General features: G+C 39.0%; 1 protein-coding gene across 2 annotated transcripts in view; it reads left to right on the top strand.

Moving 5' to 3' along the window:
• TRAPPC9 (trafficking protein particle complex subunit 9) overlaps positions 1-24971 on the top strand; it is a 908789-nt gene that overhangs the window by 494242 nt on the left and 389576 nt on the right. For both annotated transcript variants that reach the window (XM_075063274.1, XM_075063275.1), the window contains exon 21: positions 11222-11312. In XM_075063274.1, the coding sequence (XP_074919375.1) occupies positions 11222-11312 (91 nt within the window). The remainder of the gene's footprint in view (positions 1-11221; positions 11313-24971) is intronic.

Raw genomic sequence — 24971 nt, 5'->3', positions numbered from 1 at the left:
TTATTTCTAATATTTCTGTTGAAGATGGGCAGGCCAGAAGAGGGTTCTGCTTACTCTCATCTTTGTGTGTCATCTGCAATGCTAACAAGCTAAATACTAGTAAAAAAATACTTTGTTGGAGAAAGTCAGCACATAGGACTCTGAACACATACAAGGACAGGCGTGTTGCGTAAGATTACATCATTGTTGCATGGACACATTTTCAGAGTAATAATGAGTATCCCTTGTACAGTCATTTGAATGTGTACATGTCAAAACAATTAACAAAGATAAATATTTTTTTCTCTTTCTAGATAGGGAAATATAGGCATGCAGAGATTTAAGTTATTTGTCATAGGTCATACAGTGAGCCTGAGATTGTAGTCCAATCCTTCTTGCAATTTAATTTATTTAGAGATTTTACTCCTAAATAAGTAAACTTCTCACTCATCCAAATGTTTAAATTAAATCTTATGCGAGGCCCTGTGACAGGGGATACTTGCCCTTCTGGTCTTTAGTGCCAATCACTTGCTGTAGGGTCATACAGGTAGGGTCAAAGCCCATAAACCAGTTCTCCTAGCAGGTTTAGAGAGTAGGATATCAAAGCAGCAGGGTATCTATTACTGGAGAATTGTGAGCTCACTTAAGGTGTAGTGAAATGCAAGGCTTAGTGTAAAAAGGAGGAATTGCTTTCTGAAGTTCCTCTTCTCCAGTTCCATCTAAGACTCTTCAATATGGCTTCTGACTCTTGCACTCAGCGGAAACAGCTCTTGCCAAATATCTACCAACCTCTTTTTAGCGAAATCTAAGAACCAGTACTCCATCTTCATCCACCTTGATTTGTCACCTGCCTTTGGCACAGATGACCGTGCTCCTCCTCCTCTTGACATGTTATCTTTCCTTGGCTTCCATGAGACTGTTTTCTCTTGGTTCTCCTGCTACTTTTCTAATCACTGCTTCAGTGTGTCCTTTGGAGGATCCTCGTTATATTCTCTCCGGTTTCCTGGGGGGATTAAACAAGGCTCTGTCATTGGTCCTCTTCTCCTACACCCTATCTGTGGGTAATCACCTCTGTTTTTGAACAAATTCAATTACCAATTTGATGCTAAAATTCACAGTTCTAACTCTCTGCTCTGGTTCTGTCTCCCTCTGTCCAAACTAAAATCATGGCCTGTGTCTCTGACATCTCCTTGTGGATGTCTAGCTGTCAGATCAAGCTCAGCATAGCTAAAACAGACCTCTTAATCTTCCCTGATGCCTTCTTTCTTGATCACTGTGGACAAGACCAATATTTTACCTGTCACTCAGATCCATAAGCTAAGTGTCATAATTCTTGGAGATATCCCTATCTCCTAGAACTGGAAGGGACCTTGAAAGGTCATTGAGTCCAGCCCCCCGCCTTCACTAGCAGGACCAAGTACTGATTTTGCCCTAGCTCCCTAGGTGCCCCCCTTAAGGACTGAACTCACAATCCTGGGTTTAGCAGGCCAGTGCTCAAACCACTAAGCTATCCTCTCCCCTTCATCTTTGACTTGGACCACTCTAGGTCTTCATACCCAGGCTACGTCTTTGTCTTGCAGTTGCATTCTGCATTATGTTTCTAAGCTACAGCCTTTACTATCCATCAACACAGCTAAAACTCATGTGCAGGCTCTCATCAGCGAATGTCTTGGTTAGTGTAACATTCTTTTTTGTGTCCAGTAAATGCAATCTTGCCCCATTTACATTCATTCAGAATACTGCTGCAAAGATAATTTTCCAAGCACCTTGATTTGACCACATCGTGTCTCTTTCCATCCCTTCACTGACTCCCTGTTCTCTATTGTATCAAACGCGAGCTTTTTGTCTTTACTTCCAAGGCCCTTCATGACCTGTCCCCACCCTACCTTGGGTGACCAGACAGCAAATGTGAAAAATTGGGGGGGGGGGGGGGGTAATAGGAGCCTATATAAGAAAAAGACCCCAAAATTGGGACTGTCTCTATAAAATCGGGACATCTGGTCACCCTAACTCTACCTATCATCTCTTCTTTTATAATGAAAGATCTTCTGCTGCCTCTGATAGTCCACTTGTTAAATTTTCAAACAAGCACTGTTGTGTGTTCTCGCATTCTTCCCTCACAACTGTGATGTGCTCCTTTGTAAACATCTGCAGTACTAACTCATCCTTCTTCAAAACCCTCCTTAAAACTGTCCTTTGCTGTGAGGCCTACAAACATGGACAGCAGAGAGGCTACTGGTGTGTGGTGACCACTGCCTATCTTGCTGACCATATTGACTCATTCTCTCCATTATTATACTCTACGTGTACAGAGAACTAGAGGAAAACAGTATCTTTTAGTCAGTTACCAAATTAATTATCACTTACCAAATAAGCAATTCCATATTTTTTTAAACATTTTGTAAATTGACAAGATATGAATATGATTTAAAAAGCCTATAGGTTCCAGTCAAATGTTCTCTTTACACAGATAGGATATAAACACTAGGTATAAATTCTGGTAGTCAGTGTGGGTCTGTGAAAACCATGGATAGAATTACATATGCTAATACTACATAATATAAATATTTCTAATGTGAAATGATTAAAGGAAACCTCCCATATTTTTAAAGTGATGGTCCTTATGTGTATTCCACGTTAGTGCACTTGCCTGCCACATGTCCAAATCTGGAAGTTCTTCAAAGCAGTGTCTGTTGGCCCACCCATGCACAGTAAATCTCGTGTTCCTAATCAAGAGTATAAGAGACAGTACAGGTTGACACCGGTCCATTTCCTTCTTACTATCACATAGCCTGAGTCAGAATTGTGTCCTCCTTCACTTAGTTTCTTAACCTACATAGAAAACATTTGTAAATAGTTATATTCTTAGACTAGTACTTAGTAGTTAAGAAGTTTATAGTATAGTATAGGTTATTTCTTTCTCCTTGGTTGTGGAACCCCTCCCCCTGGCTCCACCCTACCTGAGAGTAGAGGGCACTCTCATGGGCACAAGGACAGATCCAAAAGAAATGTTCTTCCTTCTCGAGTCTGTCCACAATGAGTGAGTTGTTGTGAATGGAACCTAAGAAGCTAGCTCCTATGAAGACTCCTAGATCTGAACGCAAGATATGTAAAGAAAGATCTGCTGGTTCTGTCGATCAGTTCTGTACCAAAGCTTTAGGTTAGATGCTTGCTGGTTCTGTCTACAAGTTCTGGTCCGGACCCATCATTGAAACGACTTTGTCCATCTAAAAACTATCCAGTCGCTACAGATGCACTGGATTCATCATACTTAACTGCAGGAACTCCTTGGACACCAGGGCCAGACTTTTATATAATACTGGACGATATATTCCTGCCTTATCAACAGTCTCCATTTCCTTCTGGACTGCCCCTCATAAGTGTGTCCTTACTTCGGAGGAGGGGCTTACATCACTGTCCTGTAGCTATCTCACCTCCAACCATCCAGGAGGAGTGCCCTGGTACTGACAGCACAACCACTACCAATGGAGCAGTTCTTGGACTTTGATGAATCAGAGCAGATGGCTGCACCAGTATTTCTTGAGAAGGTGTTGAGCCCTGACAGACAGTCAAGGGCTTTTGCTCGCCATTATGCCAGATATGAACCCCCCAGGGACCGGAGGTACTGATTTCCTGGGCCTCCTGCAACTATTTTGATCTCTCTTCCTGGCCTTATTGGCATCTGAGGGATCTTTATAGGAGGTGTGCAGGCCCCTCTGAGGAGTTGTACTGATCCTTTCCCTCTTGCCAGCCTGTTCTGTCAGTCTACAGAGAGGAAGAGGAAGAACTGGTCCACAGATTCCAACAGGTGCCTCTTCATCATTCCTTCCTTCTGATTATATGTTTACTCCATATTCAGATAATGTTGGAAAATATCACCACTGTGGTCTATATAAACATGCCCTCTGCCAGGAAGCCATCAGACTTTGGAACTGGCGTATCAGGAACTGCGTCATGATATATGCAGTATTCCTTCCTGCTGTTCACAGCTCCATGAGATACAGATTAAGTAGAAGTTTCTTGGTACACCATGAGGGGGAGATTTGCACCGCAGTCCTAAGTGAGATACGTAGTCGGATACCCCGCTATAGGACCTCTTTGTGTCTCAAACAAGCTACTTCTATATTGCTCAAGATGAAGCATGTGTTGTGACTCCTAAGGCAATGGTCTGCTGATGTCTTAGATGAATGGCTTCAGAGGTGCCTTTTCTCTCATTCCCCTACTTCCGCAAGTTGTATGGAAGATACATCACAACAAAGCCAACATCCTTCTTCAAGCTCCCCACCGGCTCTGACAGTTCTGGTTCACAGATCTTCTAAGAGTGTCTGCCCATCCACCAATCAGGATTCACCTGTTTTCAGATCTCCTAACCCAAGTCAGGGGGAAGACCAAGTGTCACAATCCAAACTCACTCCATCTCACTGCCTGGTTTTTGGATGGGAATTGAAAACAAAATTCTTGTGTTCATTCCCCATTCAGGTGATCCTTAACCAGAGTAGAAAAGAATGTACTAGAATCTAATATCAAGTCAAACAGAGATGTTTTTCAGACTAAGCACAAGGGCACAAACGTTCTCCAGATACTGTAAGCATTTTGGTTGTTCTAGACTGTCTCCTATCTCTAAAGACTTCAAGTGTCTCTATTAGTTTGCTATGAGTAAACCTAGCACTGATTAGTGCCCTCCTTTCTCTGGTGGAAGGATGCTCTGTCTTTACTCACTCCGCTACAGTTTGATTCATTAAAGATTTGATCAGGAACTTCCCATCAGTGCTTAAACCTATCTCTAAATGAGACCTTAACATTGTCCTGTCCAAGCTCACTAGTCCACCTTTCAAATACACGGTGACTTGTACCATGGCCCATGTATCCATGAAGGTAGTGTTCTGAGTAGCTATCACCTCAGCGTGGAGGGTCTGCGTGCTTGGCATCATCATGGAGGACCCACCTTATACATTGTTTCACAAAGAAAAGGTTTCTCCTCAACTATTGCCCAAGAGACTTCACTCCCTCAGCATCCGATGTTCTACCTGCAAAGAGCCAAACCCATTAAGAAATTATTGAGACATTCTAACACCATAGAAGAGAGGTTCCATGGACAGACCATATCCTCTGAGAGGCTTTACAAATGGGTCTCAGGATGCATCTTAGAGTGCTACAAGTTACCAAACATTCCTCCTCCTAGGCCTGTCACAGCTCACTCCACATGAGAGCAAGCTGCCTCCGTCGCATCCCTATCAGATGTTCCGCTTCGAATTCAATCCACACATATTTGATACACTATTGCCCTAATTCATGCCCCGGCCCACAGATGCAGCAGTAAGGTCAGCAGTATTGCAAGTATGTTTGCTACCAGCTTTCTTGGACTTCCTCCAGTCTGAACACTGCTTGCTAATCATCCATGTGTGGAATACACGTAGGGACCATCACCAGAAGTAGTAGTGGAGGTTACTTACTCTAACTGAAGGTTCTTTGATATGTTTGGTCTCTGTATTCCACCACCTGCCCTCCATCCCTCTGCTTCGCATCCTGTTGGATTTACAGTAAGAAGAGGAACTAGAAAGGCATTGACCTGCAATGCCCATTATACCCTCTGTCAGTGCAAAAGGAGATGCACTGCACATGTGACAACAGACATTGCTTGGAAGAACTTCTGGACTTGGGCACAATAGTGTGCATGCATTTCCCATGCGTGGAATTCAAATAGTGACCATACATCTTGAAGAACATCCAGTTACAGTAAGTAACCTCCGCTTTTTTTTAAAATACATGTCAGGCTCATTCTATTTTATTTTAAAAACAACTAAATAGTTATTAAAAATGCACAAGCTGCAACATAAAACCAATAAATCACATTAAAGATCCTGGAGATAACCCTTTCAGTATAGAACAAAAGAAAATTCATTTTCCCCTTCAATGGGTGAGAAAAGCCATAGAATCTGAATGCATCTTTCAAGTAAATTTCAGAGTATATTGATTTTTTTTCTAATGTTAGCGTTGTTTGTTATAAATGATCAAATATGTTGTTCTTTCCATTGCGTGAGCATCCAGAGGCACCAGGCAGTAATAAAGTTCCATTTTGTAAGGTGGTGTGCAGACACATAGGATGAGAGACCCTACCCCCAAAGAATTGATAATGTAAGGAAATCATAAATTGTACTTCTTATTCCTACAGTTACTGCACTAAAATAAATAATTGGTCTTCACTCTAAATTAAACATTAAAATTTTACTTATTTTGTTTGTAAACTCTTTGGGGCAGGGTCTTTGTTGTATGTTTGTATAATGCCTAACACAGTGGATCTGGGGCCCCTGGGTCCTATTGCAATACAAATAGATGATAGTAACTGAAACACAATCTCAAGGTTCTATTCTCCAGACTAACACCTACTACCCCTTGTCTTTTCTAATATTTGTGATAGCCCTCTAATTAAACGGCAACTTTTATTTAATGTATTTAAGAAATAATGGGTAATTTTAAACTGAAAAATATATGTAAAAGTGATAAGACAAGGTGGGTGATGTAATACCTTTTACTGGACCAACTTTTATTGATGAGCAAGACAATCTTTCAAGCTTACATGAAGTTCTTCTTCAGGTCTGGGAATCATACTCACAGAGTGTCACAACACACAAAGAGCCAGCTTTCTTCAGGACACAACCAACCTTCTTTGCAAATTCTGCAGTAATATCCAGGGGGCGGGGATGGGATGGATGTTGGTTTTTGGAGTTTGGTGTTTGGAGTTTGTGGAGGAGGTCCTGGAGGAAGCTGGTACTTTGTGTGCTGTGACACTCTAAATAGATTTCTCAGATCTGAAGGAGAACTCTGTGTAAGCTTTGAAAGCTTGTCTCTCTCATCAACAGAAGCTGGTCCAATAAGAGATACTACCTCACCCACCTTGTCTCCTTAATATCCTGGGACCGACACTAAGATGGTGTCATCTTTCAAGTCCCTGTGTGTATTTAGGAGTTGTATCAGCTAGCTGCATTGACTGAGTGTTTCTGCTGATTACTAGTGGGAGTTCTATAGAACCAGCAGAGAGATAAGACAGTGATTGGGATTTTATTCCTTTGTGGCAAATTGCCAGCACTATTATGATGGGTCTTGCGCTTTCTCTTCTTTGGGGGGGGCGGGGTTTCAGGGCACCATTTCTTGCCCCTGCAGTGGAATGTTAACTGCCTCACTGGTGTCCTAGAGGAGGGGAGTGGAGAGGGAGGGACCTGGGCCCGCCCTCTACTCCAGGTCCCAGCCCAGGGTCCCTGAGGATAGTGGTAAACCACTTGAACTGACACTTCCTTCGCTGGGCTACTTCTCTCTCCTGCCCTTCAGCTTGTGGGGGCTTCCTGCCCTCCCTCTGTACAAGCCAGGTGTCCCTTTACCTAGTGTCTTGGACTTCTTAGATCACCACAGCACTTCTTCAAACTGTCCTCTGCTTCCCTTCAAACTGTTCTGTGCTCCAACACCAATTCCTCTCTGCTCCAACTCCCACACTGTCTGACTGAAGCAGGGTTTTTATCATGTGACTGGCTTCAGGTGCTCTAATTGGCTTCAGGTGCTCTAATTAATCTATAGCAAACTTTCATCCCCTTACAGGGAATAAGGCTCCCTTCTAACCCTCTCCTGCTACCCTCTGGCCATGCTGTATCACACCTTCTTATATATCATCAATTAAAAGTTTACTGAGTGCCAGCAGAGCTGCACTGGTGTTACGGAGGAAGGACAACAAAGTTGCACGGATGTAACTGAGGACATAATTTGACCCCTAGAAACTTAATAGTCGGTGACACTAGATTCTTTCGTTCGTATGCATCTTGACTGTCATATTCTGCCTTGACTGTAGCTCTGGCAGTCATAAACATTTGTTACTTGTTAATTGCACACGTTTGATCTTAAAATCATTAAGAGACAATAAGCATGGCAGCTCGCAAAGCCACTGTTACACAGTTGTTTTTTAGTGTAGGATGGCACATTGAATGAAGACAACTGGTAGCAAGATGGTGGATGTAGCAATATTTATTTGCATTATTCTTTGTGAATCCTGGCTGTTGATGATTTCAGGGATTCCAAGTATTGTCTCAAGGATAGCTGAAGCCTTGGACATCAAGACATGGGTGATTCAAGGTAACACGCTCAAACTGTTAGATATCCTCAGCTCCTTTGTGCTCACAAAAATTTATGACCTCCAAATTAATATGTGTATATTGAATCCAGCAAAGGGACTGTGACACACCCTGGCCTTGCTTCTCCTGAATTCAAAGCTAGTAGAGAAGTGCTACCAAAGCCTACATAAGGACTTTGAACATTTTTACATTCACCCAACCCTAAGGCTGCTTGTGGTTTCTGCAGTCCAAGAAATGCAAGGCCCACCAAGGGGAATCCAAAACAGAAGGATCCCAAGAAACAAGACCTCTTTGGCCAAGATGCTTGCTTGTCAGCCTCTCTCCAATTCCACATTGCGAACCTGTTTTCTAAATACAGTCTCTGAGTTGGAAAAGAGTGACCTTCCTATCAAAGCTGCAGGAATGCAGGGAGGAACTGAGAGATACAATCAAAGAAGGGCAGTTGGTAGCCAAAACAGTGCTATAAGTTGCAGTGAATGAGTCTGAAGTGGCTGACTACAAAGCATCAAGCCTCCTGCTTACAGGCATTTGGGATTCTAAAAGAAGTCAAGGCAACAATAGAGAATCTACCCTTCAAAGGCATGGACTTCAGTAGCTGGAACGATGAAATGCTTCATTTCCTGAACAATTTGACAGAGACACTGAGATTCTTGGTATTAACATGTCAGTGCCTTACCAGTACCAGCTCCCTGAATGAGAGAACACATACTCTGATTTCCATGGTTGCCAACTGGAATGCCCTCTCAGAAAGTGACCCTTGTACTCTCGAAGACACTCATCATCTTCCTTCTCCATAAACCATCAGGCTCCATGCCAGAGGCAGCAGGTTTGATGGAGGAAGAAGGGGGTGTCAAGAACACCACCACCCTGGAGCTGATCTTCAGAAATCACCCTCACTCCTTTCCATTGAGGATGGTTGGCGATTATAGCCAAAAAATGTGTGCTGAATATTGTCACCCATGTCTATTCTATCCAATTCCTTTTGTGTCCCCCTTCCCTGTCCCTGTTCTGAGACCCTTCTCATGAGATCCTATGACAAAAAGAAGTCATTATGAGTCTAGGAGCTGTGGAAGTAGTTCTGCAGGAGTAAAGAAAAAAAGTCATCTATTTCCTGTATTTCCTCATTCCAAAGAATAAAGCAGGGGGAGGGAAGGGTTCATCCTAATCTGGATCTCAGGATAATGAATGGTCTCAGGTTCAGTATGATAATGCTTGCTTTCATTATTTATCACTTCATGCTTAAGGACTGGTTTGTCTCTCTGAGATTACAGGATGCATACTTCTGTATTGCCATTCACCCCTCCCACAGGTAGTGCCATTCAACTGCATTAAGAACCTTTACAAAATGCCTTGCCGTAGTGGTGGCACACCTAAGGAAAATGGGCATCCACAATTATCTGTAACTAGATAACTGGATGATCAGAGAGATCATATCAGGAAACTCTTGACAAGCCTCATCAGTGTACTCTCTCTGTTCGCCCCTCTGGTCCTCCTAGTGAACTATGAGAAATTGTCACTCATTCCATCACAGATGCCAGTAACCTACAGTGGGATCCTTACTGACAGATACTTGAAGAAGAAAGTATGGTTACTTACCCTACAGTAACTGTGATGTTTAAAATAATGTTGTCGGTGTGCATCTGACAATCTGCCTTCTGTCCCTGTTTTTGGAGTCCTAAGCTATGACAAGTTTCAAATTGCAAGGAAACTGAGGAAGGGACAATGTCACTCTGCCCTTTTTATGCCCTCAGTTTGGAGTATGCACTTCCCTCAACAGATATAGCTATTAAAAAAAATTGAGCTTGTTTCTATGAGACACGTGCATGGCTACAATGAGATTCACACTGACTACATCTTGTAGAACCACAATTATTGTAGGGTAAGACAAGTAATCATTTTTTTCTGTGCCCCTGCAGAAGCTGTTTTTGGTCATGGAATTTATTTGATACATCTTTACATGAACACTGTTTAATAAGCCGTGAAATGCAAGAGGATTTATATCTGCACCCTTACTTCTCTAGAGTGCTTTGAATTCAAAAGTAGCCATTGCTTTTGTTTTTGTAAACTAATTTGTGACGCTGTAGTTGCTTTAACCTATATACAGTGAAAATGAAATGATATGAACACAAAGTATTTTAGTTAAATTTACTGTTATATTAGCACTTAGGAAATATGTATTTTTCAAGTCCCTACGGCCTGATTTCCCAGTACAAGGAACTTGCTGTGCAACTTTGATTTCCAGGATTATGAGCTCTTAAATTAGCCTCTTTTGTAATAATGCATATAATTAAAGGAAGATATATAATGTGGCACACCTAAACACAGCATGAACCCAGTGCTTGTAAGTAAATTCATTGATTTTATTTAATAGTGATTCGTGGTTTACATTTTGTATTCAAGGAAAATAATCCTATGTTACCCTTTTATTTCAAAGGTAAAGGTAAGTAGAATTGTTTGATAGGAGGAACTCCCATTTTCTCCCTTTTTCCCCCCAAACCGTTACATTACATTTTATTTCTATTTACAACAGAGGTTTTATTTTTCTGCTTATCCCATATTTTATATGTTTGATCCGTACTCCTTCATATTTTTATTTTCTTGAGTGTACTGGTGTATGAAGAGAAGGCGTAGGAAGTTACTGTGCCTTCCCCACCTAGCACTTGAATGGAAACAAGGTGGTGTGAGAACCTAGTGCTTCCTTTAGCACTGTAAGGAGTAGGTAGGCGATATGTCCAGAGCTATTCCGCAGTGCAAAGAGGGTGTGATCAGATTGCTTGGGTGTAAGGCCAGACCTTGCCACCAGGCACATAGACTGTCAGAGGTGTGGGCCTTGCATGTGTTGATTAAAGGTCCAGATTACATTTTTTCCTAGCCACTTGGGTCTGACTTTCACACCTGCTTCACCATGGCAAGGTCAGAATCTGGCACTTAATGTTTCCACACTGAATATATAAACTGCTATAATTAATTGTCCATTATCCAACATCACAGATTAATAAATAGATATGAAGTTTTGAATCTTTAATAAATCCTTAAGGTTCAGTTTTGGTTTTCAGTTATCATAAATGTTTGTGCTACAGGCTCCCTTTCTCTCTGGGTCGAAGTTTTCCTTAACTCTCATTTACCCTTCTTTGAAGCGTGAAGGGGAAGCAAGTGTAGAAGGAGTTCTTAATCAACTAGTCCTAGAGCATCTGCAGCTGGCTCCTCTCCAGTGGGGTGAGTAATGTCAAAAAGCATTCACGATTATTTAGCATGAGTATTGATTTCTAATCTTCTGTAATATGTATGTTAAAACAGAGATTTATTACATAAAATCATCAAGCAGTGTTTTGATAAGATGTACCATGTACAACATTGTTTGCATTTTCATTTATTGATTGAAAATCTATGATGTAGAAGAGGTTAGTGGGAAAGGTGGGGCTTTTTGGTTTTTTTTTCTCCATGAATGCTTTGCTCAGCTGGAGAAAATCTTATAATTTAGATATCTATTATCTTTAAACTATATTAATATTAAATATGGTGATAATAGTTTTGTGATACAGCTGATCAGGAATTTGTTCTTGCAAACAAAGATCCTAATATTTTGTACAGGATGCTACTGTTCTTCATTTTTTCCTTACGTATTACAGTATGTGGTGTAAAAGAAATTCTGTTTGTCACTGATCTGTGATAAACTTTTTTTCAAGTATATTTATTACTCTGTTCTAGAGACTTAGATTATATTAACTTTTACTGGAAGGGTGATAGTTTGGCTAGCATGGAAGAGCATTTTCTCATAATTATGCCTTACTTGTATGAGCAGAATCAATTTCACATGTAACAGTTATGTAAATTTGACTCCTGTGTAAGAGTGGCAACAGTGTTCATTTAAGAGCCTGTGGTGGTGATTTTTACAGCACTTTAGAAGGGATTTATAGGCGTGTGTCCCACTGATTTTCATTGGAGTTTGTGCTTCTAACTCCCATACGAATGTGAAAATCTCCCCCTTATCTTATTTAATCCATCTTATTTAAAATGAAAGATCTTTTGTTTCTTCTGTCATTCTCTCTTGTTTTGAGTTTTCCTTCAACTTGCAAATTCAATTACTCCCTTTAATATAGCACGAGTTTTGATTCACAAAAACTAAGTAGTCTTTTGCATCCCTATTTAACGTGGTAACTCTGTAGGTCAAGATCAGATGTTTGGTGGAGGCACATGACTTGTTCTGATTCATAATACAATTCTCTTCTGCACAATAATTTTTGACTTCTTATGTGGAACCTAATGGAAGGATGACAGACTTTGTCTTGTGTCAATGATTTGTACTGTCATCTCTATTTCTAAGGTTTGTGATATTTCCTGACTTTTAGTCAAGTGGGTTGAAATATCTCCTGGCCTACAGTGTGATATTCTTTCTTATTAAAACAAAGATTCTAAGGGTTCTATGGGTCCAAAGGAATATGCATTATTGTGGAAAAATGGCATGAATATTATTAAATTGCTGAGACAGTAAGATCAAAGGTAAGAAAATGCAAAATTATGGAGCCAAGTTATGCCAGCAAAGTATATGGTCTTTCCCTAAGCCATACTTTGTCGTCTTTGTCATGTCTAATATTTTCCATTTCTGCATATATTGTTAACTGTAATGACTAAATTTTTATGTATGGTGTCAAAAAGTTATGTTAATGTGGGAACTGTGAATTATTCCCTGGCTTTGTTTGTGTAAAATTGCTACCAGAATGTTACATTAATAATGTATGGTATTTAATTCCCCTTTTTACAAAAAACAAAGAACAATAATTCCACTTGCTTTTATTTAAATTTATATTTAAATATGCGCTCATTAAATCATGCATTGAGTTGAGGTTCCACATGCTTGGGGCCAAGTATTCCAAAGTGAAATAATTGCAGTGGAAGCCACTGGGGACCTTCAGAAAGAGCCCCACAGCAGTGGGTGCCACTTCTGACACAATTGGAAGTGATCTGCACAAGTTATGGATGAGGCCTGGTCTCCACTACAGGAGATTGATGCTGCTGCAATTGATGCAGCAGGGATTGATTTAGCAGGTCTAGTGAAGATGCACTAAATCTTCAGCAGAGGGCGCTCTGGTCGACCCCAGTGCTCCAGATCTCCGAGAAGAGTAAGGGAAGTTGATCGGAGAGTATCCCCCTGTTGACACAGTGCGGTGAAGACACCAGGGTAAGTCAACTTAAGCTATGTAGGTAACTTAGGTCAACTTACCCCAGTAGTGAAGACAAGCCCTGAGACACAGTGTTATTGGAGGATCTGGGGAAGAAGGGTGTGTGTCTGGTTGTATATGTATATATAAAATATGACATCCTCTTGCCATTCGTAGTTTAAATTGATAGGGAAAAGCACATAATGCATACACAGTGCTCTGTATTGACTCGTTGATAACATGGGTGCCCCAGGAATACCTTCATGTTAAACATGAAGCTTGAAATTCAAACTGATTTTAACATCAGTGCAAAATCTGTTGAAGTTGTGAAAAACGCCATTTGTACATGCTCTGGTAACTCTTAAATGGCAGGATAGATTTTCTTCAAACTTCCTAAACAAATTAACTTCTAGCTGAGAATAATCATGAAAAGTGTCATCCTAAGAGGTAACTTGGGTGTGAGAGAGGACTTTGACTTCTTAATTGTAAGTATAATCCCCTCATAGACATGTAATAACTAACAGGTATACTGCAGCCCTTAATGTCACTCTAAGCTTTGATTCTAAATAACCACACAAGTAGATTTAATTAATTTAAAATGAACACAAAAGGTTTACACTGTTCAATTCCGTTTCATATGGGACAAATGGGTAGCCAGGTATTGAACATGGATGATCAGAATTTAATTGGTACTGAACTCAATTAGCTATAATGAAATGGCTAATCTGTCTCAATTCCTGCTGCAACTAATGTGAATTGTGAATGGTTTTTTTAGAAGGCAGAGTAATAGTATTTGTTTTTAAATGTCTTATTATGTGTCAACTGTATAGTATGGATTTGTTTATGAAGTGAAAGCAGCCAGTGATAGAATTTTCTAAGGCTAAAGTGCCAGTAAGGAGATGAAAGTAACATTTAAAAGCTGGTTTAACGTTTTTAATGGGCATTTCTGATAAAAGGCAAATGTAACATAAATTAATATAACAGGTTTAAGTCTATATGAAAAGGGCATTAGTAGTATTTCTTATAATAGCAAGTCAGACTTTTAAAAGCTGTGTACTTCACTGATGAACGTTTAGAATTTTGGTTTCAAATGAACTCCAGTCTTCTGGAAATTAGGAATGCAAAATGTAGACCCAGTTAAGCAGCTGTTAGCATTATTTTGCTTGTGTGTTTGTTTGACAGCATTTCTATTTGGGATAACATTTTTTTCATGAGGCCATAGATTAGTGTCAGCAGTTTGAAAAGTTTTGTTTCTCTTAAGCATTGGACTTTGAATAATCAGGAACTGGTTTTGCTTTGAATTTTGTTATTTTGATGCTGTTACGTAGGAATTGCTTACATTTTATGCTGAGTCTACTTGTATAGTATGATACCTCACTTAATTGTCCAGTGCTTGTGTGTATTGACTGAAGCTTTTGTGACAATGATTTATAGCTAATGCTGTATGGCAGTAAATTATATTTTACTGTCACTCAGGCTCTGTACTATCTTTAGGAAAAGCTGACTGCTATAGTGAAGATTTACTGTAATTCATCTGTTTTCATGAAAATTTCCATGAGTACTTAACAATGCAGGTGACCTTTATAGCTTTATAAAAGCTGTTTTTCTAACCTCAGTATTCCTTTTAAATGACTATTTGTCATACATTAATGTATGTTATACTTGTACATTACAGAACTCTGTCTTGCTTTGGAAAGGTAATTTGGCAGTACAATCAATAGTCTGTTAGATTTAATAAAATATAAAGCATCATATAATTCATTGTTAATGGTACTAAAATGTTTATCTGGGTGGTTAGGAGTCAGGTCGGTTTTCAATGGTAGTAGGGAGAGGGAAGAAAAGAAATCCCATTAAGTAGACTCCTTTGTAGTGGATGTGACGTGAAATCCTAATATTAAGTGATTTGGGAAGAAATGCAAAATGGGAAGAGTCGATCAGTGTAAAAATATTTAAAATTGGACAGCTCATAAAGAAGGAAGATATATCAAAGGTTAATATGAGAGTTTTTAATGTGGTGTTAAAAATTGATTTTAAGATTTAGACCATCTCTTTAGAATGGAGTTGTCTATTATAAAGTGTAATAAATCATGTGTAATTGAAAAAGGAAATCTTGCTTAACACTAGCAAGTTCAACACTTTCTAAAATTTGTGGCATATTTTCTTTATATTACCAGGCATCAAACCAAATGTGGTAAAAGTCTTTTTTTTAAAAGTGCATATATGTTACCATAATCAAATAAAAAAAACATAATCTTACAAATGCCTAATAAGCAAAAAGATTATGCTGAGAAGAAAATCAATGAAAGTTTTATGGCTGGATTTCTGAGACACCAATTGTAATTGCTTGAATTGCAACATTTTTCTTTTCTGATGTCTCTGTATATTTCATGCTGCTAAATTATACAAGAGAACAAAATTCTCTGGAGACCAAACCTTTATCAGTCTGTTAGTACTGTTCTGCATTTTATAGTGAAATTATCATAGTTACAAATGTAATGAGCTAACTGTAGATGCTTAACAATTAATGTATGACACTGCTCCAATATTTTAATACATATGTCATAAGTTAAAATAATCTTTTTATGTATATCTGTGTTCCAAATAATATTTTTTATAATAAAAGCAAGGTACAGAGCTAGGATTTCCGTTCTCTGTATTTTAAACTGGGAGCAAGAAACTCCTGTGTTCTAATACCAGCTCTACCTCTGACTCCTTTTGGGTGAATTGTTTAAGCCATTAATTCTCAATCATTTCTATACCAGGACCCTGTGCTACAAGAGAAGAAGTTTTGAAATCCGCTTTATAGAGTTTTGGGACTTTGCTCCCATAAAGGAAAAAGGGTGTTCACCATTCCTGGGATTGCAGCCCTCTAGTTGAGATGCCATATTTATTTGTACCTCAGGTTCCACATGTGTAAAATGGAGATGACGATAAACGTCAGAAACCCAGTGAGAATGAATAATTAAAGCTTACATAGTGGTTTGGAGCTGTAGCAAACTATAAATATTCAAAAAATATTTCTGATAAATAGGGCTGTCAAGCGATTAAAAAAATTAATCACAATTAATCGTGATAATGATTGTCCTAGCAATTGGCTGAACAAGAAGTAGGACCGAGTGAACTTGTAGGCTTTAAAGTTATACATTGTTTTGGTTTTGAGTTCAGTTATATAACAACAAAAAAAATCTACATTTGTAAGTTGCACCTTCATGATAAAGAGATTGCACTACAGTACTTGCATGAGGTGATTTGAAAAATATTGTTTCTTTTGTTTATCACTTTTACAGTGCAAATATTTGGAATAAAAAAATAATAATATAAAGTGAGCCGTGTACACTTTGTATTCTGTGTTGTAATTGAAATCAATATATTTGAAAATGTAAAAAAAATTCAAAATATTTAATATATTTCAATTGGTATTCTATTGTTTAGCACTGCGATGAAAACTGTGATTAATCATGATTAATTTTTTTGAGTTAATCGGGTGAGTTAACTGTGATTGATCAACAGCCCTGCTTATAAAGCAAACCCTTGACTTCCTTCAAAGCCCTTGAGACACTGAGTGAACAACTAAAATTGAATAATGATTATACACAATATAAAGCAAAATAAACTCTAAAGGCCAAGCATGCTGGACTTGTGTAAGAATTGCACATTAATCCTGCTTCACCCGGGTAGAGTCCACAACTTGCTTTCCATTAAGGGGAATTGTTTTTATATATGGGTGTCACCCTCTGAAGTTCTGAGTACATCAATTTCAATGGATGTGAATATGAGTTGAAGGTGTTCTTCACCTTGCAGGATCGGACATTATCTGATTACAAAGGCTTTCTGTATGGGCTTGAAATATAACTAAGTTTCTGTTTTGAGGGTTCATTTAATGTCATTTTGGGGATTAATTTTAGCAATTTTTGAGTTTGATGTTATGTCCAGAAATCCTGGGTGTTGAGTGGGTAGTGGTTGCAGCTTTCTCTTTGTATACACTGTAATGACTAGTGTATATTACATACATTGCTCATTACAGTAGTATATTCTGTCATGAGTAATCCCTTTATAATGTTCCCTAGAACTGTTTCAAACAGCACTCCATTAAAGAGCTTTAGGGAACTTTTAGTGTGTGCCAGAAGAGTATATGGCAGAAGAGTATACATAGACCAATTAATGTGCAACATATTAGTGCACTTTGGAAATCACACCCCTATAGTGCACATTGCTGCTCTATGTAGACAAGCCCTGAGACACTAGTAGCCACTTCCAGAGTCTTTCTGGTGTTTATTGAATAAACATAGTTTTCAAGTTGTTATTGTTATATCAGGAAGTGGGGCAATGGAAGAGCGGGAAGTTTGTTGGTTAAAACCAAAAATCAGAAATCCTAAATATAAATGTGGAAATTCTAGTGTTAATCTTTCCTCAACTCTAACAAAATGTCTTATTTGTTTTGGGTGATTTCCTCAGTAAATCTTTAATTAGATTGTATACTTTCCATGGGATGCCCGGAAATCATGCCCGAGTAGTATTAAGTCTCTCCCCACACACTGTACATGTACTTCAAAACAGTTTAAATTAAACCCTGATATCTTAAAGCATTGTACAGTACAGTAAATTGCATTTGCCAAAGTGAGAGTTAAGAAAAAAAATAGAATTGCTTATATAGAATATACAACATTGAAGTCTCCAGCTCACGATTAAGGAAAGTGGTGTTAAATAGCTGTATTCTTGATTGCCAGTTTATAAGTACAGAATACTAAAACCTTTTACAGAGAAATCAAAACAAACCAGCTGTTCACTTGCCTCATGCAGGTTTGTTATATTCAGAGAAGACTGAAAACTGAAGGCTAAATTTAAATGGCTCATAATGGGTAAATGGCATAAATATCAGAGGTGGATTTAACAGCTTCTTGAACAGCTTAATGAGCATATCAGCCATTTTAGGGCAGTTATCCTCTGGGTTGTATCCTCAAAGTACCTTTGACAATATATAGCAATAAGTTGTTGCATTTTAAATGAGACAACTGCCATTGCAAGGGCCTTGAGCAATGGTGCCCCTCAGCGCCTCCTATTATCTGCCTGTAGCATAAAATAATCTAGTCTCATGTGGGATGTAATACTTGGGTGTCATTTTGGTTGTTAGGTTTAGTGTGTAGGTGCTGGGTGGTGTTGGCCTGTAATATACAGGAAGTCAGATTAGATGATTTAGGAGGTTCCTTCTGGTATTAAACTCTGACTATTATAACCACAATGAGATATTAACAGTAAATAAATAAAATCACGGAACAGAAGCCATCTCTTAAATACGCAAAGGTCCTTCCTCTCATGGATCTTAAAAACAATTAATGAAACCATTAATTTTATTTTGTAGCTTCTAGTCAGTTCTCTAATTGTAATTAAGTCTTTCAGCAATACATTTGATTAATTCTGATGGAGTACAGCTGTGTCAATTCCTAGTACCCTTAATATGGCGGGAAGTATTTTAAAATGCCACTTAGTATCCAGAAAAAAGGAAGTCTGGCCCCTAAGCTCTCTTAAGGCATAATGGTTTGCTTTGGAGGCCATACTGGGGGTGAGTGCAGACACCATGATGATTTCTACTGGTGGTCAGATTCCTGAGACCTGTATCTCTCCAGATACAATTTCTAACTGTCCTGCTTTGGCTGGGACCACCCTGGGATTTTAACCCTTGTCTTGTATATTTGCACTCCCAGAAAATGTCCTGAGCATCTAGTAGAGCAGATTTTTTTGTTTTCTGTTTGTTTTTTATTGGCTTGCTGCATCTAGGGGTTGCTGAAAGGAGGCAGAGAGTTGAACTGAGGCTATCTCAGCTTGCCTTTCCTCTGTCTATAGATCCCGGACACCATTTTGCTAGGTGCTAAACCAACAATCCAAATACTGGCAGTCCTTGCCCCAGGGCGTAAATATATTGATAAAACCAGTGGGTCTGTGTATGAGATGCCTGGGGATATGGAAGAGTATAAAAATCAGCAAAAAGGGAGTTGAGATCTTAAACTGGAAAGGAGCACTTTAATTCATTTGGATTGAACAGCAGAAGTTATTCACTTATTTTAGTTGAACACCCTTTTTTGAAACAGATCGTCTTTGGCTAGAAAAATCTTTACTTTGAAGGATGCACATAGGAAATTAAAAATTGGCTTCTACACTTCAAAATAAAAACACAAAGCATGAATGTTGGATTCTGTTCCTTTATAAGTCCAAGAATTTTCTTTGATTACTTCTATTTTAGAATTACAACAGCATGGGTGATATGGTCGGTAGAAAAGGAAATCTAGAGTGTCATTTTGAGAGAAATCCAAGAACATGTCATCTGTACTGAAAATGATCAATGTCTGATGGAAAGGCTGAGAGGCTGCAATTGGGAAACAACCTTGATTGTGTATGAATTCTGTTGCTATCCTGAGCTTGCTACTCTGCTTCCCCCTCCCCCTCTAACAATCTACATGAGATGCAAGAAAAGTGGAAAAAGCTTTTAAGTATCCTAACAGCCTGAGAGGTGATAGGAACAGCAAACAAGCAAGAAGATGTTTTAGCTTCTAAGACGTATCAAGAGACTAGGATAGTGTACTGAATAAGGGACTAACTTGACAAAAGTAGGATGTTTGACACATTAAAATCGTTTCTCCGGTGTCAACAAATGCCTCTGTATGACATAGTTTGGATCAGCTGATGTAATTCTTATTGAAGTTTTACTTCCTAATGTTTTTGTGATGATGAGCAAGTGATGAATTTGAATTTCAACTACTGTTTGTTCCATATAATTCAATTAAATAGCTCCACTTTTTAAAATAAATGTCATGCAAAATTTTAGGCTTAGAATTTACTAATGTCAGTTTACTTATTTAACAAAATATTGCTTAGAACAAGGTAGGTAATTCACATGAGAGAAATGAGTGGCATTTTGGGAGAGGAAAGAAAGGTAAACAATTAAATGACTAAAGCAGAAATACTAAACATTTTTAATGAATTGTTAAGAGTTCATTCAATAAAGTTGCTGAACTGGATATACTAGTTTTATAGAATAAATGTGAATAACCAGGAAAATGGATTGGCATTTAAAATATTATATCAACACATACTTTATTGAGAGGATCTGATTTGGAATCCTCGCTGTGCTTTTGGCTGTCGCTTAGTTCATTCATAAGTCTCTGCTCTGCTCTTCCTGTCTGTCATGCAGTTGTTGGAATAGCTGCTGCCTTGTGTTTTCTTGTAAATTAACATTTTTATAAGGATAGGCTGTTGACTTATCTTTCAACTCCCAATCTAGAGGGCCAGTTGGTTGCATTTCCTTTGACCTGTTCAACTTGGGTGGCTCTACCAGGAGTTAAAACTCCTGCTGGCATTCCTCACAAGATCATTGGAATATGCAAGCATTCCCACCATGTCAAGGTGTAGCCAGTATGGAAAGTTTATAGAGAAGATGAGCGAAATAAAGGTTTTTTTTTTTGTGGGCCAGTTTCTGATGGATAATACTGAGTAGGTAGAGAAAAGCGATATGAATATTTTGGCTGACACAGCAGAGGCAGTGTGGATAGAAATTGTGAACAATAAAAGTGGGTATATGATTCCTGGAAGATACTAAGCTCATGGGCAGTTTGGAAAAGTAGATCAGGAAATGTATTTATAGATATGAGAATCCAATAAGAAACTTTGATTAAAGGGGATTCTAATTACTTAGCAATTAGTTGGAATATACTAATAACTATGCAAAAACTGAGAAGTGAATAATATTCATAACTGTACTGCAGGAATGCTTTGAATAGCCTGTACAGACAGGATATTTCGAGCCAATTTTAGGCGTTGAACCAAAGTGGGATGCACTGTTCTGGACTGAAATAGATGAGCTTTTCCTCTCCCATCCCCATTTTGAAGTGTTGTTTTTCTCTAGGTTTATTTTTTGTACTAACTTGTGCTCTTGGGAATGATCTTACATCCGTTGAAGTCAAGAGAAATCTTTCCTTTAACTTCAGTAGACTTTTCATTATGCAGTTATACTACAAATGATGATTCCTTGTTCAGGTTGAGCTGTCTCTTGCATGTATATCCTTCCAAAATTACAAGTATATGGAAACAAGGGGGGAAATAAGGATGCAGTAGCCAGTTTTTTCTAGTTATTTGGTGGCTGGAACTACTTTGACGCCTTCCTGTTTAGTTTTCTGGCTGTGTTCCACTTTGTTATTGCCGGTTAAAATTGTAATGTTCCTAATTGGGGAGACTGGGCAACCCAGCCGCATACCCAAATGCAGTTTGAAAGTTTTAGACTTTTATCAGTTTATATTGAGATTGTTTCCTTTCTTTTACACAGGCCAAATTTTTCTGATAGTATCACAAATAATCCAGTTTTCTTTGTCAAATGCTTTTCTGGCAGCTAATGACAGAAGAGTAAATAATGGCTCACACTAATTTTCTAGTTTATTAATTTGGGTAGTAATCCCTGAAAATGATACACTTTTGAATAATATTTTTAGGCTCCAATTAAGTTTTTTGTAACCGAGGGCAAAGCATTTTGGAGTTTTTTGGATTGGTTATTGTGACAGGGAAGATAGTGACACCGAACCAAAATTTAGGTATGACACAGAAGTCATACCACCTGTTTGAATGTGATGGGAATTGTGCCTGCCAAATTGGGCATAGTCCATGATCACCACAAATTCTTTGGAAATCAGGCAATTCTTGACAAAGATTCTTAGGGACAGTTGGTTCAATTTTAAACCTTAGGCATCCGCTTTCCACAGAATTCTACTGCCTTGATAAAAATAACAGTAACATGGAACTGATTTAAAAGCACAAAATCCATCTGGATTTGTCTTGTGATAACTAAATTAATGGTACCTCAACATTGGAAGCCTGAAATACTATCAACGATAAGAAAATGAAGCATAACAGAAGCAGCCTTTGTATGAAAAATGCAGCATACACATTTGTAACATCGAATATACGTGTAAGAATATTTGCTTGCCATTGTATAGGAACACTGACAGCGAATTATGTATCTTTCTGTTGAGTGTTTTCTGTCTTTTCTTCTAGTTGTTGTTTCCTTTCCTTGTTTTTCTTTCTTTCTTTCTTTCTCTCTCTCTGCCTTTTTAAATCCTTTGATAAAACTGGAATGTAGCAAAATATTTTTCTGTAAGTTTTGTTTTTTTATTGCCTCCTATTCAGACTGTGAGCCTTGTTTTTCTGTTTATTGAACTATCATTGAAATAAATACATTTTTAAAAGAAAAGTGTAACTGTTTTTGGAGAATGGGAACATTAAAACAGTTTAAACTTTTGATTTTATTTTACAAGGGAACCAACCAAACAAAAAAACTTGAGCTGAGATTTTGTATTTTCACCCACATCAAATATATACTACTGGGTTGTAAACCCTGAATTGTTTTTATCAGCTCTCTTATATATCAAATTGTCAGGTTGGCCCTAACATTTATGTGTACCTATAAAACTATCCTGTGATGTTATAGGAAGAGGAAGAAGATTTTTGAAGCATCTTCAGATAATAAGAGGAGCAGAGTAATGAGAGGGCGTGTCAGGCTGGGCTGCCCCCATTGGCCCAGTGAGGGGTTTGTACATCCCGTCACATCACCTGCGGGACTTTCTGTTGAATCAGACCATTTTGATTAAGGGGACTCAGGGCTCCTGACAGGGCACAGTAAACATTTCATCTATGCCTCCTGAGCCTCCTGGCTTGGGCAAACAATCACAAATGGGCTTTGACTCTCTGCAATGTAAAGTCAACAAAACAGCCAGCAGCCTCTGGGACAGACAGAGCCAATGCTCAGTCTCTACTCTCCTGAGCCTCGTGGTTAGGGTAAACAATAGCAATTAGGGGGCTCTGACCCTCTGGGCAGGGCAAAGTAAGCAGTCAGTCTGTAGCCCCTGGGCAGGGGAAAAGCAAAGCAAACAGTCTGTGGCCCCTGAGCCACCTGGCTGGAGCAGGCAATCACAGTTAGGGGGCTCTACCTCTTCAGGCAGGGCGGAGCAAACAATCACTCTTTGAACCCTGAGCAGGGCAGGGCAGGGCAAACAGGCTATGCCTGCAGCATCCAGTAACAACACCTAGTGGCAAATGTGGGTTGTGGGGGGCAGGGGAACCTGGGCCCACCCTACTCCACCGAGTTCCAACCCAGGGCCCTGAAGCTGGGAAATTCTCAGTTAACGGTTCAAGCATCGGCTTCTGATACATTCCTTGGGTCACTTCCTACTGCAAGGCTCATCTTGGGCATCTTCCCGGCTGGCAGTATTTTAGCATCCCAGTCAGTCTCTGGGATCGGTTCGTCCTCCGCAGCACAGTCCAGGTCCATGGTTCCTACCGCTTGGAGAGTTGCAGGATCTTGTAGCACATATCCTTTCTTCTTGCCAGCCAGCGCTGATTGAGCTGGACTACTTCCTTTTATTTGTCCTTTCCACCTGGAGCATGCGCAGCATGGGCGATGCAGCGTGGTCTCCTGGGCCCACAGTGATTGGTCAGGTACCATTGGCTAGTACAAGGTTGGTACACCCTGTCACACAGAGCAAATGTATTTTGTAATATGGCTTTGAAAAACAGAAGTGTTATCAGTAAACATCGTATTAGACTCTTTGTAAAGTTCACATGAAGATGAGTATTACAGCATCAGGATCAAGTCCAAACTTATGGATAATAATAATAATAATGAAAGAAAATTATTGAAAATAGTTATACAGTGAAAGTAAGAACGCTTTCTAAATTAGGGTGTTGCGTTTTTTTAAATTTTATTTTACGCTCTGTAAAACATGATGATTACTTTCTTAGTTACTCAGATCAAGTCACTGCATCATTATTTGCTTCTGAAAACTCTATAATTTAGAATGATTTAGCAAAAATTAGTTCAACGAAGAAACAATGCAGTAAAATGTTGTTTTGCACAGCATCTTTCATACATATTCAGAAGCTGCAGGTAAGGGCTGTGGTGTACCAAGAACTATTTCGGGCAGCTGACTGGCGTTCCTGAGTCTAGATTTGAACTCAGTCTGTCTTCCAGCTGTAATATGCAAATATTGTGTTTTTAAATGTGTTTAATGTGCCTGTTACAAATAATTAAAACCTCTTTGCCATCATGTCACAGTTGCAGGGCTGTCCCCTTCCAGGTCTCTCTGAGTTCACCCCTGAGGTGTCAAGCTGTATGCTTCTATCTCTTCTGGGGTGGAATTCTGCAATTCTCCCTCTCAGGCCATGGGCTACAGCACCTTGTGCATAAAGTGTGCTTACCCAGTAAGCCTGACTGGGTTTGGCACTTGCAGTTCTTCCTTTCAGGGGACCCTGACCAGTGGTGTTACAGTAACTGGACAACTTTCAAACTGTTTTATTTTAACAGTAGAAACAAAGCACTTAGATAAAAAGGATTTTAAAACAACAGTCTACATATGTGTCTACCTTATCTAAAGCCCTGCCATTCTGTGGTGAAAGCCTAGGCAGACGTAGCATCTTCAGACATCCTGGTGGGTGCCTGTGTCAGTCTATTTTCCCCAAATAGTCCTAAACAATTACATCTTCTCTTCCGAGAGAGTCCTTTTTAAAAACTGTTACAGTACTTTTGACCCATGCCTTCTCCGGTCCTGGCATTGTCTTGTAACAACTTTCAAGTGTTTCCCGAGGTGAAAGCTGGCTTATCTTGGACCCTTCTTTTCCATTGTCTGTTTTTTCCTTTTATAGCCTGCTATTAAACTAAGCAACGTATTCATACAGTAAA

Source organism: Chelonoidis abingdonii, chromosome 2 (assembly GCF_003597395.2).
Source record: "Chelonoidis abingdonii isolate Lonesome George chromosome 2, CheloAbing_2.0, whole genome shotgun sequence".
Lineage (NCBI taxonomy): Eukaryota > Metazoa > Chordata > Testudines > Testudinidae > Chelonoidis > Chelonoidis abingdonii.
Note: the sequence above shows the minus strand (reverse complement) of the source record. Positions and strands in the feature narration are given on the sequence as shown.